The sequence below is a fragment of the Mercenaria mercenaria genome, chromosome 1 (assembly GCF_021730395.1).
Source record: "Mercenaria mercenaria strain notata chromosome 1, MADL_Memer_1, whole genome shotgun sequence".
Classification (NCBI taxonomy): Eukaryota; Metazoa; Mollusca; class Bivalvia; order Venerida; family Veneridae; genus Mercenaria; species Mercenaria mercenaria.
In genome coordinates this window covers 82,880,566-82,896,673 of record NC_069361.1, presented here as the reverse complement: position 1 = coordinate 82,896,673, position 16,108 = coordinate 82,880,566, and the positions used below count along the sequence as shown (strand labels likewise).

Here is a 16,108-nt window from a genome sequence, read left to right as displayed (position 1 = left end):
TGATATTGTTTACCCCTTGGATATGGTGTCTGCTTTTTAATTTTGTCTTTTGGTAGTTCCTGTGATATGCAAGCTTCATAACCTCAGACCCCCTCTCTAAATTCCAGTTTGTTTAATTCTGTTCATTGATTTCTCGTTTAGGGCAAACCCAATATTTTAACTTGGGACCATTCGCCGACTTTGAAATTTTTGGTTAAGGTTTTGTATGAAAGCTGTTATCTCAGTAACCGCTAGTGGCAATGGATTGAAACTTCACATACTTTTTCATTGTCATGATCTAACATGCACTAAGCAAGTCCCATAACTCTACTTTGCTTTTTTTTTTCAAAATTATGCCCCTTTTTCGACTTAGCAGTTTTTGGTTAAGTTTTTGTATGTAAGCTCATATCTCAGTATCCACTAATGGGAATGGATTGAAACTTCACACACTTGTTCACTGTCATGATATGACATGCAGTGCAAAGGTTCAATAACTCTATTTTGCATTTTACAAAATTATGCCTCTTTTTCAACTTAGCAGTTTTTGGTTAAATTCTTATATGTAAGCTGGTATCTCAGTACCCACTAATTGGAATGGATTGAAACTTCACACACTTGTCCACTGCCATGAGCTGATAAGCACTGTGCAGGTTCCATAACCCTGTTTTGCATTTTTACAAAATTATGCCCCTTTTGCGACTGTTATTTTCATTCAATTGACAAGGCTGTTGAATAGTAGAGCGTTGCTGTCCTCCGACAGCTCTTATTTTTATTTCATTTGATATGCTACCTCGGCAAAATTACAAAAATAACAGTGATTTTATATTTAGGGCTGGAACTCTTCACTACAATCAAATTCTCTATAGTGCTTCTCGCTTATGATCCTATTTGATTGTCTGAGCTTGACCCTTGAGATAAATTATATGACGGATGTTGCACTATTACTTCTCGTAAGCAGACTAATTTTGCTATCATTTTGCTTGGTTGCGTTCACCTCTTCCAAGCGATATTCACACTGATATCTAATTGATTCTTATAGATTCTTAAACATGCTAATAACCTTTATCATCAGCAATGTAAACCATGGTGCATAACAATTCATCCGAATTGCCAACGTTATATACTGACATTCCTTAAGGGTATGTGTTATAAGCTAAAATGAGCTTGTTACCAAGACAAGAAATAAGAAATCTGAGGACATATATGTCTGGGATATTGCAGACTCGAAACCTAACAACTACGGAAGCATTGTTTAAAACATTTTTTGTTTTTCGTGTTGTTGTTTTTTTCTTAGTTATATCTCGTGGCCACGACATAAATTAAAATGAAAAAAAAAATTCGATGTCCCCTCCATGCTTCCGTAAACAATATATAAACACTTATTTCATATTCTTTTAGATGTCAGATGCCTGGTTTGAGATATCTGAACCTCTGTTAAAACACAACGTGCCTTTGCTTGTAGGTTCATTTCTGGAATGTAGCTTTGCTCTATTGCTCTAAAATTGTTTTTGTGTCTGCATGCCGCTGATGTAATATTTGCGTAATTATACAAAACATTGTGTGGATATAACAGTTTCGTTATATATCAGCATATTTTAACCACTATTTTTCAGTTTTTAGGGCTAAGATAAAAAGAAAATATTTTGTTTTGGTGAGTGCGCATAAACACATGCACGCGCGCGTATAACACAAACATGCGCACTTGCACGCACACACGCACTAAAATGTTTTATTTGTTATGGTGGCATATACCACATATCCACTTATTTATGTAGACAGTTTTCTCTAAAAATGTCACCTACCCAGTTATTATCTGGCAAGTGGCAAAATTGCGTGTTATCCAGATAATTAAGTTAACAGGACAAAGCTGCCTGTTAGTGCCCACTTCTGGCATCCACATATTCACATAAATAAGTGGTTATTGTGAAAGTTTTCATGATATCCTATGGTGGCATATTTCTGCCAATCACATATCCACTTATTTAAGTAGACAGTTTTCTCTAAAAATGTCACATATCCAGTTATTATCTGGCAAGTGGCAAAATTGCGTGTTATCCAGATAATTATGTTAACAGGACAAAACTGCCTGTTAGTGCCCACTTCTGCCATCCACATATTCACATAAATAAGTGGTTATTGTGAAAGTTTTCATGATATCCAGTTAAAATCCGTACCCAAATTGGCGATTAACGGTTAGACTTTTCGTCCCCAATACGGAATTGTCACGGTATTTGACTTGAATATTGAAACGGAGAGAAAATGTATAGGCGGCCGCGTATCTCAGTCGGTACAGCATCGAAAAGGTATTCCGAGGCCCTTGGTTGTAGTCCCGGTCTGGCTGCACATGTTTTTCATCCTGTGACATTTGTCGCCCAACGTGGAGTCTTGACGGCATTACACTGGTTAGTCTCCAATGCCTGTAATTGCTTGATTTAGTACCCGCTGAAATTTGAGGACGAATTTCAAAATTGTGGGGAAATATGTCACAGTATAGAACTTGAATATTGAAAAGGGGAGAAATTGTGTAGGTGGTCGGGTAGCTCAGTCCGTAGATTATCGGAACGGTAGTCCGAGGCACCGAGTTCGAGTCTCGGTCTGGCTCCTTGTGACAGAATAAATGAGTATATATCCACCTTATCCCCTACCACCACCCCTAATGGTTTGTGCCAATAGATAGGATTTTGAAAGATAAATTTGCATAATTGTTATGCCCCTTTATGTATTTTCAGTACTAAAGTACTCCGTAATAATAGGGGACGATTACGGAATATTGCCAACCATAACTGACTAACTGACAAAAATCAAGATACCTAGTTAGCGGTAAGTGTGTATGTGGATGGCAGTAGTGGGCACTAACAAGCAGTTTTGTCCTGTTAAGATACTTAAGCAGTTTTGTCACTTGCCAGATAATAACTGAATAAGTGATATTTTACGAAAACTTTCGAGATAAATAAGTGTATGTGGTTGGCAGAAATATGCCACCATATTATCCAGTTAATATTCGTACCCAAATTGGCGATTATAAGTAGACTTTTCGTCCCCTTTACGGAATTGTCACGGTATAGAATATTGAAACGGGGAGAAAATGTATAGGCGGCCGGATAGCTCAGTCGGTAGAGCATTGGGACGGTATTCCGAGGCCCCTGGTTCGAGTCCCGGTCTGGCTGCACATTTTTCGCATCCTGTGACATTTGGCGCCCAACGTGGGCCCGTGACGGCTGTTCTCGCACCCCGCTGCGGATTGCTTGATAAGACGCCTTTAAAAGAAGAAAAAAGTTTGGTTTGACTGGTTGGTCTCCGACGCCTGTAATTGCTTGATTTATAAAACAGCCGTTGAAATTCGAGGACGAATTTCAAAATGGTGGGAAAATATGCCACGGTATAGAACTTAAATATTGAAACAGGGAGAAAATGTGTAGGTGGTCGGGTAGCTCAGTCGGTAGATTAACGGAACTGTATTCCGAGGCCCCGGGTTCGAGTCTCGGTTTGACTTCACATTTTTCTAACCCTGTGACAGAATGAAATGAGTGTGTATCCGCCTTATCCCCTACCGCCACCCCTAATGGTTTGTGCCTATAGATATGATTTGGAATTATAAATTTGCACAATTGTTATGCCCCTTTATGTATTTTCATTTGTTCCGTAATGATAGGGAACGATTACGGGATATTGCCAGTCATAACTGACTAACTGACAAAAATCAAGATTGTACCTAGTTAACGTAAGTGAATATGTGTATGGCAGTAGTGGGCACTAACAGGCAGTTTTGTCCTGTTAAAATACTTAAGTGGATAACAAGCAGTTTTGTCACTTGCCAGAAAATAACTGAATAAGTGACATTTTTACGAAAAATTTCGGGATAAATAAGTGGAAATGTGGTTGGCAGAAATATGCCACCGTAATTTGTAAATTTGAGAAGTGAAGTTAGAGTTTTTGATAGTAAACACGGTTTCTGTTCACAGGTAAAGACCTCGATTTATTCCTTCGCCTAAAAATGACTGCATCAAGTGGCGATCATATTTGCAATAACACACTAGTTCTAATATTAACTAGAAAAAAGTTACTTTTTTCTTGAGAAAACTTGAAATATTTGCGATGTACGGGTAGATACAGTTACTGAAATCCTATTAAAATGCGGATGCAGAAGTCTTGCATTAAATTAAACATTGAAGAAGATTTCAAAAACGATAACAACAAATAACTAGCATATCCATAATGTGTGAGTATTGCAATCTTCACATTGTAGATGAAATTAAATTAACAAATTAATAAATAATAAATATAACATTTTTGCATATGGTTCGAATATGCGAGGGCTGTTATATTTCGATCTTCTCAGATCGTTCAGCACGACTTTTATGTCGTGTTATTGGTACTGTTTAGTTTCTCAGCATGAACATTTCGGCCTGGGTGGTTCCAATACTCCCGCTTTCATAGCTTTGGGTATTGTTTAATCACCCCTTGGATATGGTGACTGCTTTTTAATTTTGCCTTTTGGCAGTTCCTGTGATATGCAGGCTCCATAACCTCAGATCCCCTTTCTAAATTCCAGTTTGTTTAGTTCTGCTCATTGTTTTCTCGTTTAGGGCAAACCCATTATTTTAACTGGGACCATACGCCGCTTTTCATGGAATTACACACTAGTGTAGCATTGAAGGTTCCATGTGCACCGCAGTATGAACACATCTGCGGATGTCTCTAAATTGTTTTTTTGTACTTTTAGCATGATTAAATGTTGAGTTCTGCTCAACCCGGGGCTAGAGGGCGTGGACGGTAGCATGCATTTCCACTACCGTCCATGAACAGGCTCAGTCAAACCGAGCCTGCAACATTTCCGTTTTTGTTGTGTTGAGCGACCTGTGGAGTTTCCACTTTTCCTATTGTTCATATGTGTAGCAGTTGGGATTAGGTAAGGGTTTAGATGCAGGTACCCTAATAGACACATTGTTAAGTCTCTTTGGCGATACACAATATGCATGCGCGGGTCTTGGCAATTGCACAATAAAAATATATCATAGAATGTGATGTCACAGTGTTTCAGTGACGCAAATATTTTGAAACATAACAATATATCTACAGTTACTGTTATTGAATAGAACAATTCACAGAACTATGATTTTGTAACATTCTAAGTCTGGCATAATTCATCAGCAGTATGTTATTTACCGAAGTAACTCAAGGAAACATCTGCAAAATAGATATTAAACATTTTAAAATCTTAGATAGAATTATTAATGAATACTAGTACGGGCCAAGTATCGTGCCAGAGCGATCGAGCTATTGAAGCACACACTTTCCAGGGTAAAGCTACACAGGACTCTATGCGAAAATATGGTTATACGAGGGCCCATCATTAATTTCGCGAACTAATTCCACTAGTTCATAGCGCTTTCAAATCATGCAATGAAATTTTGTATGATCAAAGATCAATCATTTAATGACGTTATACCAATATACGTCAAGAGCGTTCATTGTAAAATGCTGTCACCCAGTATAAACGTGTTGTGTTTTATACATTACTCGGAAAATCGTCCTTGCATAAAGTTTATGGGGACTCTTGTGTATGGAATGGTGCTTTTCAAAGTAGATGAATCGCTTAAAGGACGGTAGAGAAACAACCGAAGATGATAAGCTTACTGGCAGGCCAGTGACTGTTACAAATGGAAAGAAAGTGGCTAAAATTCAGGAATACATACTTGAAGATAGAAGAATAAGTGTTGAAAATGTTGCGAGACACTTTGGTATTTCCTATGGTACAGCTCAGGACATTATGTCCAATAAGCTTGGAATGCGCCGTGTTTCGGCAAGATGGGTACCGTGCTTGCTGTTTCCGGATCAAATGGGGTAAAGGGTCAAGAGGTGCAGCGAAATCTGCCAACAAACGACACGGGTAATGTCTTTCTCAGTCGAGTGGTCACGTGTGATGAGACATGGATACACTTTTTTGAACCAGAAAGTAAACAACGGAGCTCAATTTGGAAGCATTCTTCTTCGACTTCACCAACAAAAGCGTTGATTTCCAAGTCTGCCGGTAAAGTAATGGCCATTATATTTTGCGATATACAAGGTATAATTTTATATGACTTTGTTCCTCCAAAGACTACAGTTACTGGAAACTATTATGCGACAGTAATTAAATCTGCCCGCTATTAAACGCAAAATTGACTTATCCCCTAAATTATAGAAGATATAGACAGGATTAATAATGTATATATTATTTTTGTCGTTACAGGTAACAGAATAAGCATTAAGGTGATGTCACTTTTTGAATTTCCGGCGAATAACAAAAAAACAAAGAATATTCAGTTCTTTCCAAAAACTGTTATATTATGATTCAACCAAATAGTTTTCATTGTCTACCAGAAAGGAACAATTCTTATATCTTAATATTGAGATTTGATACCTTTAAAACAGACAGTAAACTAAAACAATAGACATTCATATGTGACGTCGGTGAGCTCAACAAAGCAATTTCAAGCACAAATATTAATGTGGAATGTAAAGTAAGTTACACACTACAATATCCGTCCAAGATACTTTCAAAAACAATGCATTTGCAGAATAGAGAGATAAAAGTAATTTTGACAGCTCGTGAAAACTAATGACAAATTTTGACAGGTATATGATGACTCATGACCTAATTAATTTTTTTCTGTTATTTCTAACTTCCAGTTTGATTTTCATAAAATGGGTATTCTTTATTGTAGCTTACAACTCGTACATTAAAACAATAAAAGAATATATTGTTACCTCACTGTCGTTTTGTCTATCCATCTCTCGTACGAATTCCTATTGTTTCAGTCATTTGTCAGTAATTAGAGCAACTCACAGTGTTGCAATCATACAAAACACATCCCTTATTTTCACATAGATATTGAGGATTTATCTAATGAGCACATGTATTGGAAACACAATTTCAATACCGACTGTGTATTGTAATAATGCTAAACTATCTCAGCCGTGACATCTCCTTAATTGTATATTTCAAAGAACAAAGTCATTTGAAAAATCCAAAATGCCCGCCAAAACGGAATTTTCCTATATTTTGCATTAGACACTCTAATAAAAGTGCAGGTTTTCCTACCGTATATGGTTACTTTTAATACTTGAAAATGTTTATAACACTTTAAATGTCGCTTCAGTAAGTTTATAACGAAGAGGTGGATAAAATGGATGTTATGAATCAAAAGCATTACAATTTGAATACAAAAAAAAAAATATATAAGGACGTGGTATGATTTGTAATCAGTTTGCTACAAATAACAGTAAGGGTGCACTGAATGACTTCAAAACACCAAATTTGTAAAATTTAATTCAACAAGATAATCGTAATGCATATGCATAATAGATAAAGGTATAATGTGGAAATTTGTCTGTGCTAAACGAAGCGCGACTACTGTTCATGAAGCTCATATTTGATACGTTTTATTCGGATATCGGTTGCCGTCGCTGGATTGGAATAGCAAATATCTGTTTGTCTTTACATTGTTAAAACATAAACAATTTGACTATTTTGTCCAATGATGAAAGGGTTAATTGATTTTTACGTTGCAACACGCCAAAGTAGGTGACAGTGACGTTTTATTAAACGTCAACATGGTGGTGTTAAACAAGAAACGCTAAAGCCGCAGCCTGTCCACAATAATTTCGGTGACTTTCCCATACCGATATAAGTAGTTTGTGATTGATAATTAAGATTTATATCATTTCAATAAATGAATTTGAAAATCGCCTTTAAATGAAAGAAGCTACACTTGCATAGGCGGCAACGGTCACGCTTCAAGTATCACAGAAGGCACCACAATATCGGATCAGATTTAAAGATTAATGATAGGCAAATACAAAACTTGCAAGAATGAAATAATTGCCATATATGGATCAGTGTTTCTAAAGTCCTTGAGGATTTATCAAGTGTTATCTCAATGTTACTGTGTTAAATTAACTTATCCTTGTACTGTCTAAATAGTAGAACACTATTATTCAAATACGTTATATTCAGTTTGACTTTCGAAAAAGCTATTGGACGATTGACATGTATAGCAGTTCAGTTTTCGAAATCTCTGTCAGAATCACTAGAATTATCATCTGCATCACTTCGTCCATCTATATTGAGAAGTACAGGCTTTATGACTGTTACATAATATTGCGCGGGAGAAATGAGCTACAAAACAATATCACCGGGACGTTGAAAATGGTTATTTTGATGCACAATCACAACAGAAAAGGGGGAGGGATATTGTCTATCGGAATTGTCGTCGATACAAGCCTCTTAGAGTTTGGATCCTTGCTCCATTAAAACTGGTGACATCAAAAGTCAAAGGGTCTTGGTCAAAAGCACTTCTCCGTATGTGTGTCTGTATGTGTGCTCCTTTGACATTCTCATAGAAAGAGTCTGATGTAGGAGAGAATGCACAACACAGTCAATGCCATAAGGTTACCTGCAAGTTTCAGTCACAAATTGACAAACACAGGTTCCTTAAAGATATAAATTGAAGTTGTCATTGATAGACTAGATTTAAGGACTAGCAAGGAGGAAGCTGATATCATAATTCCACAGCAGGTAGTTTGTGAGCAGAATTTGTGACAGTGACATGTGATGACACATTCAGATTTGTTTTGTTGATGCACTTTCATGCACTGAAGGTCATGCTCTCTGTTGATGGAGTTAATTGTGCTCAGCAGACAATAGTGGATATTGTAGCAACATGTAAGACTATAAGGATCTTATATGATTGCCTGTGTAAGACAGAGTTTTCCCAAACTCAAGGAGGAGCGTGGAATGGAAAAGGAAAACCGAGCAGTAGCGAGGTTTTTTCTTCACGTTGTTCTGAGTGTTGGGAAATTGATATTACTGCAACCTTTTCAAAGATATCATAAATCAAAAATTGCTCAGACGCTAATACGTCAAAATACGACGTAAAATTATGACGTCAATATGCGAACATGTTCTCAAGCCCGTCTTTCCCCGCGTGGTGGCCAGAAACATCCAGTTATTACGTTCTAGCTCCCCAGTCTGGATGCGATACTGTTGCCAAACTATGTGGCACTGAAAATGCAACCGCTGTCATATAGGAGAAACAAAAATGCATTCTAGACAAACTTGGAGATGTAGATGGGATATGGACAAGGTCTTTGGAGAAAGTATCAGTTTTTTTTGCTGCCTGTTGCAATCGTTTCCACCTACATTGTAATCGTCCGATGAGGGTGCTAAGAGCACACATACAGACAAGCATATGATGGAGTGGTTTGGATCCAGACCCTTCAAATTTTGATACTATCAGTTTAAGATGGAACAAGAATCCAACTCTTTAAGAGGCGTGTACCGACGACAATCCTGGAAGACATTACTGGCATGTATAGCAAATTGATCGCAAATCATACCTACTTCTTATTATACATTTTATGTTCAAATTGTTATGCTATTGAATAAGAATATCCATTTCATCCACCTCTTTGTTATAAAATTACTGAAGAAACATTTAAAGTGTTGTAAACTTTTCTAATTATAAGAAGTTCACATATACGTAGGAAAAAATCTGCACATTTAGAATGTTTAATGTAATATATTGAAAATTTCTGTTCTGGCGGAAAGTTTGACCGCCATTTTGAATTTTTCAAATGCATTTCTGCTTTGAATTATACATTTGATGTTTATCAGGTTACCTCTAGCAATACAAATAATATACATGTATACATTACAGTCCTGTCATAATCTCCTGTAATTTAGGAGATATGTCGTCTTTGCATTTTGGCGGCAATCTCGTGGCCGTCTTGAATATTTCAAAATGCACAATGATGACAAAGTTGCATCATCTAGTTCTATGAAGGTACATGTTGCAGAAACTTTTCATGTAAAAATTTTTTTAGTGCATACTCCAATTTTGGGATTTTTGGTCCTGACTGTTTGTTTCTAACGTAAGTTTTCGTAGTTTGGATTGTAAACAAAATTGATTAATGTATATATTTATTTGTTGATCAATATGAATTGTTAATTTTACCAATTTACTTAATCAAACCGATGTTATTACTTTTCAAGACTATTTGAAATTGATACAAGATGACCGGAAGAAGTGTATTAAAATTAAAAACGTTTAGGTGCAAATATTTTCATGAGGCCAGATTTAGTTTTATATACATTGACGCACACCTCACACGTAATATTTGCGTTAGCACTCGCCCAAAGAAACATTCCCGTTGAATTATATCTGTAAAGGGGATAGCTTAAGGTATGCCAGAATACGTTAAGCAATATGTTGAATATTTAGTGGTGGCTATACAGGGTTTACAGACGACAAGTGTACCTTATCGCATCTCTATATGTACTACAAGTTTTATATACTATTGTCCAAGTCGATGCCCAGCTGCTTATTTGTTTCTTTTACGTTATGTATACGTTAAGGTTTATCTATGCATTGTTCTGTGTACATATTCATGCATACACTGTTGTAAGGTTTTCGGTTTGAAGGGACCGTGTTTTTAGAAGGTATTTTCCCTTTTATAGTTTTCATTTCTCAAGCGTAGCAGTGTAATTTTCCCATCTAAAACAAAACTGACAGAGGAATGACCAAGAAGAGCAATGGTAAACACAATTCAGCACAAATGGAATTTCAAACGCACCAGCAATGAATGTCAGAATGTTTATGACATGTAGGTCAAATTTGAAGCTGACTTGGTTAATAAAACTATGTCACTTGATCATATTATTGTTAACACTTCAAAAGCTACAATTTCTATCTGATCGCCATGAATCTTTATCATAAAGTTTGTTTTTATAAAATTTAGGTTATTTGAAACTTAGTTATATGAGATCAATAACTAGGTCAGTCAGATAAAGCAAAGAAAAGCCTTATTAGCATTCCAGAGGCCACATTTTTTACATGATGTTCACGAAAATTTGCCAAAATATTTGTCTTTATGAAGTATAGGTTTGACACTGGGATATCTAAGCTTTAAAATAAGTAACTTTTGTTTTCAAATGAAGCTTGATAATACACTAGATGCCACATTTTCTTAAAAATCTTTATGAAAGGTTACCTTTCTGAAGGCTAGATTAAAGGCTAGGTTTGAAGAAGTAAGAAGGTGAGGTGAGCCTTCATGGTCCTCTCATTATTTCATATCATGCACATGCCAGACAGGAGGGCGACAGTGCGATGGCCTGGAGCGATAACACGGTGACGGATGACACAAGTAGGACGAATACACGATGATGACAGTACGATAGCAGAAGCATGACGTTATGATAGTGAAGCACGACAGCCAGTTATGACGGAGAGGGAAAATATGATGACGTACTACCACTATCATAACTTCACTCTTTACCATCGTTCTTTCATACTTTCGCCATCATACCTTCGCTTCGTAATCATAGCATCTTTCATTAGCAGCAAGCGATGATCTTAACAGAACGTCGTTGTTTACAGCATACCATTATAAGTCCTCCCAAACCTGTAAACGTCGTAATTTCAATGTAGCCAGAAAGCAAGTTACCCTTCTAAATTATCTTTTCATTTCAGTGAGTGTAATTTTTAATTATCCATTTGCAACATTTAATATACGGGAGTAAAAACCTTTGCGACATTTGCGTATATGCATGCATGGAAATTAGAATTTGTTATGTAGGTTAATGAAATTTGTAATCACAAGTTTGAAATATGCTATTTGTATTATGGCGGTAAACACCCTCCATATACAGAGAGAGAGAGAGAGAGAGAGAGAGAGAGATGTCATGTTGTTTTTGTTATTTTGGTTTAAAACTATTATATCTGAAATAATGCAAAAACATGCGCAGTTGTATATTACCCGGTGTTAAATTACTCGGATGATTTGTCAGCAGTGAAGCGATAACGCGTATGTAATCTACCCAAGGTTATCTTACCAAATATAATATGTGCAAGCAATCATGGTGCAAGTTTGTTTCGTTCTTGTTGCTTGCTTTTTCCTTGGAGGAATAGTCAGTTCAGTTCATTTTCCTAGAGTATCAACTAAGCTGGGAGATATAAATGGCGTATATAGTACAGTGTCATTTAAAAACAGAGAATTCAAAGTTAAGAGATTTCTTGGAATACCATATGCAATGCCACCTGTCGGAAAGTTAAGATTCAAAAAACCGGAACCCGTTGAAATATTATCACCGAATCCGTTTCCGGCAGATACATTCGGATCACCATGCGCTCAGGTTGACATGTTTGGTCAGAAATTAGCAGAAAACTCGCTGACAGAAGATTGTTTATTTCTAAATGTCTACGCCCCACATCAAGATCCGGACAAAGTGACGGGGCATGCTGTGATGGTATTTATACATGGTGGTGGGTTCTCGCTTGGCACAGGAAACACATATATCGGTGATCGTTTAGCGTCTGTCGGTAACGTCATAGTTGTAACTATCAATTATAGACTTTGGATATGGGGCTTTTTGGATTTCAATGATGAAAGAGCTCCAGGAAATATGGGTTTATGGGACCAACAGATGGCACTGAAATGGGTGAATGAATACATTGAATCTTTCGGAGGTGACAAGGATAGGGTCACCATTTTTGGAAACTCGGCTGGTGCGATAAGCGTTGGTTTACAGGCCCTATATCCTAAAAATAAAGGACTTTTCCAAAACGTTATTGCAGAGAGTGGATCTCCAACTATCATGAGCCTTGTCAAGAATATAAACGAAAACATACAACCTGCAACATACTTGGCACAACTGCTAAACTGCAGGACGGAAAATAACGACCTAGTGTTTGAGTGCATTCAGAAAAGTGACAGCGAGTCTATGTTTAAAGCGTTTAAAAATGCTTTAGCAGATCCGAGGTTATTTTGGAACATTATGTTCACACCCACAATAGATGGCGAATTTCTGAAAAGTTCTCCTGCAAGACTTGTAGAACAAGCTAAAACTGATGCTTCAGCTGAAGTAGAATTTTTCAGATCTTTGAGTTTTATTAACGGGTTAAATGGAGACGAAGGTGGAATGTGGATTCATATGATAGATGGTACAAAAGAAAGCTATGAGGATTTAAAGCTTTCCCAAGAAGACTTTGATGATAAAATTATACCGACAATATTGCCACTGGTTACGGGCTCGCGTATCGAGGAATCAAATGTGTTAAAGTCACTAATTAGTTCGAAGTATAAAGACTGGAAAACACCATGCGAGTCTAAAAACATTGCAAAACAGGCTGTGAAGCTATTGGGAGACATATACTTTACTGTTCCAGGTATTGAAATAAGTAGGTTACATGTAAATGGTTCAAACTCCGGTAGTTATCTGTACAGGTTTACTGCAGGGGTCGAACGACATCTCATACCTACTCCCAGCTGGATGGATTTAGGTAACCATGCTGATGAGATTGGACCCGTATTTGGCTATCATTTAGACTTTGATTGGTTTGGTGGCATAAAGGGTGAATACTCACCTTCTGAATGGGAATGGAACTTGTCTGAAAGAATGATGACGTTTTGGACAAATTTTGCCAAATACAGGTAATCGCTATTCTTTCAGGTTTGTTTCCTGTTTTATGCCCCCGCCATTAAATGGAGTGGGGGGGCATATAGTGTTTCCCCTGTCCGTGTGTGCGTGCGTGCGTGCGTGCGTGCGTGCGTGCGTGTGTGTGTGTTCGGGAAAGGGTGGTGTTCGTGTCCGGGTCATAACTTTGACATGCATGGTCCGATTTCAAAATAATTTCACACAAATAATAAGCATGGATAGACAATGTGTCACGCGCAAAAAAAAAACATTTCACTAGCTCAAAGGTCAAGGTCACAGTCCTTGGTTGAACTAAGCCAATTTTCACGACATATATACTGATAATGTGGTCTTCGTGTCCGGGCCATAACTTTGACATGCATGATCCGATTTCAAAATAATTTGATACAAATAATAAGCATGAATAGTCGATGTGTCCTGCGCAACACATAGGTCCCTAGGTCTAAGGTCAAGGTCACACTTAGAAGCCAAATATCACATAAAAGAATGACTTTGTCCTGAGCATTTCTTCTTCATGCATGGGGGGATTTTGATGTAAGTTGGCTCAATTGTACACCATCATAAGACAGAATGTCATGCGCAAGAACCAGTTCCCTAGTTTGGAATTACTTCCCTTCGCTGTTACGATAAATAGCTTATATTGTAACTTTTTTATTACTGGTCGTAGGGAAAAATCAAGACCACTTTTCTGTAGAACAACATGCATGTTACATCCAATTTTGAGAAGTATTTTGACCTATCTCTACCTGAGAAGGATTTCTGTGTGGACTTAGATATTTTTTAAAGATTAATTCCCTTAGTTGTTACTATAAATAACGTATGCCTGTGACCTTTCTCATGTTGCGGGGGCATTCGTGTCTGTAACACAGTTCTAGTCTTAGTGTTCTCAAACAGCCTGAGGACATGTTAGCGAATTTATGATTTTAGACATTCTATGTTCCTATGAAATTGATGCTATTTCTTGGTCAATGTTTCGTAACGTTCAAAAGAGTCAAAGGTATTTTTGAAGTCTTAACTGGCGGTAAACCGATAATCAATCGGTGTGGTAAATGGACCATTACTTCTTGTCCAGTTGTCTTGTCCATATACAGAAATCAATCCATGTCCTATTTTCTGTCTATAAACCGTCACTCAATCCCTGTCCACGTGTCCCGTCCATAAACCGGTACTCAATTCATGATCCGTTTTCTGGACCATAAATCGGCACAGTCTGTGTCCAGTATTCTGGTCTATAAACCGACAGTCAAACTATGTACATTGCAAGATATCCTTGCGTTAAACTGATAATCAATACATAAACTTTTTCTGGTGGTAAACCGACAACCAATCCCTGTCAAGTTTTCCTGGCGATAAACCGACAACAAATTCATTGGCAGTTTTCCTACAAACCAATTATATCAATGTCCATAACCAATGTCTTATCCAGTTGACTGAAACATGTATGTCCAGTTTTTCTATCAGATACCTTGCTCCATATAATTTACAACTCCAGGAAAAGGTTTCATCCTTAAATATCTCGTTTTAATTTCTTTTCGATTCGACAGTTTATTTTTTAAGTAAATCTCAGTAAAAAGCTTTTGTATCTCCCCCACCTCACCCCCAATGGCGATACATAAAGCAACAAAACGAGCGATTAGTCTTTGCTAGTGGTTAAAGCTACTCACACACAGCAAGAGCTTTTTTTTCCAAAATATTCATTTCTACCAAGTTTGGCATAGAATGTATATATGACAATGAAAAATGATAAAGTGAATGAAGGGTTTGATATTGGTAAAAGCAAAAACGGATGTTGATTTTTCCAATTATTTTAAAAGTGTTACAATGGTTCACTCCCTTCTGCACAGTATTTTAGCTAAATTATTAAGATATCTTGTAAAATTCAAATGTCGTTAAAATTCTCACCCACATTTTATCAATTTTCCAGAGAAAGCATTCGTCTAAATAGCGTTAAACAGTCGTTTTAATCAGGGTATAATTTCAATATATTTTAATCAAATTGATTAATCAAATTGATTTTTCCGACTCCTGTTTACTTTTAGCAATCCAAACGGACAGGATGACAGTAACAGTTGGCCGAAATATACAATTGATCACGAGCATTATCTAAATTTTGATAGAAGAGATCAAGTTGGACAATACCTACACGCTGATGAAGTGGATTTTTGGCGGAAAATAGTTCCGATGGTGGAAGAAAAATGCCATGACGATAAGTTGTCTGCATTCTCAAGAAAGTCGTCTAATACATGTGATGCGGCAGGGGGTTGCAATTAAAGATAAAATTATTATTTTAAGACATTAATCCGCATCAATCTATCTCCGTCAATATCATGTAACTATTTTAAATATGCTCCTTAACAATATTTGGAGGCGGCGGGTGCAAAACATAAAGCAAATGTAAATATGTATCTGCAAGAATGGTTGTAAAATGATAACACAATGTCACAATAGTTACTGTAAATTTTTCGTGGTAAGTGTAACTTAAAAAATTAATTCGTACTTTAGTGTGTGCATGCATGTAGGATTTAATTATTAATGCATTTTAGTTGTTAAACGTTCAAAATATAATTTACTAACTAACTGTTTAGCTTATTATTTACTAACGCTTATGCTACACATGTATACATACGCACTCATCCGTTTATTTATCTGAGA

General features: G+C 36.8%; 2 protein-coding genes across 3 annotated transcripts in view; one reads left to right on the top strand and one right to left on the bottom strand.

Moving 5' to 3' along the window:
* LOC123532243 (uncharacterized) overlaps positions 1-16,108 on the bottom strand; it is a 39,649-nt gene that overhangs the window by 11,352 nt on the left and 12,189 nt on the right. Inside the window, exon 1 of one of the 2 annotated variants that reach the window (XM_045313652.2) lies at positions 6,730-7,085. The exons of the other annotated variant lie outside the window; for it this stretch is intronic. The gene's annotated coding sequence lies outside the window, so the exon portion shown is untranslated. Of the gene's footprint in view, positions 1-6,729; positions 7,086-16,108 lie in introns of those variants that run through there. 2 annotated transcript variants of the gene reach the window in all.
* LOC123532259 (cholinesterase 1-like) lies at positions 11,832-16,034 on the top strand. The gene is made up of 2 exons (XM_045313663.2): positions 11,832-13,452; positions 15,496-16,034. The coding sequence occupies exons 1-2, from the start codon at positions 11,879-11,881 to the stop codon at positions 15,725-15,727; spliced, it is 1,806 nt and encodes a 601-aa protein (XP_045169598.2). The 5' UTR covers positions 11,832-11,878; the 3' UTR covers positions 15,728-16,034.

Coding starts and splice junctions, on each gene's coding strand:
- LOC123532259 (XM_045313663.2), top strand. CDS start 11,879: ATGGTGCAAGTTTGTTTCGTTCTTGTTGCTTGCTTTTTCCTTGGAGGA. Junction 13,453..15,495: donor ACAAATTTTGCCAAATACAG/GTAATCGCTATT, acceptor GTTTACTTTTAG/CAATCCAAACGGACAGGATG.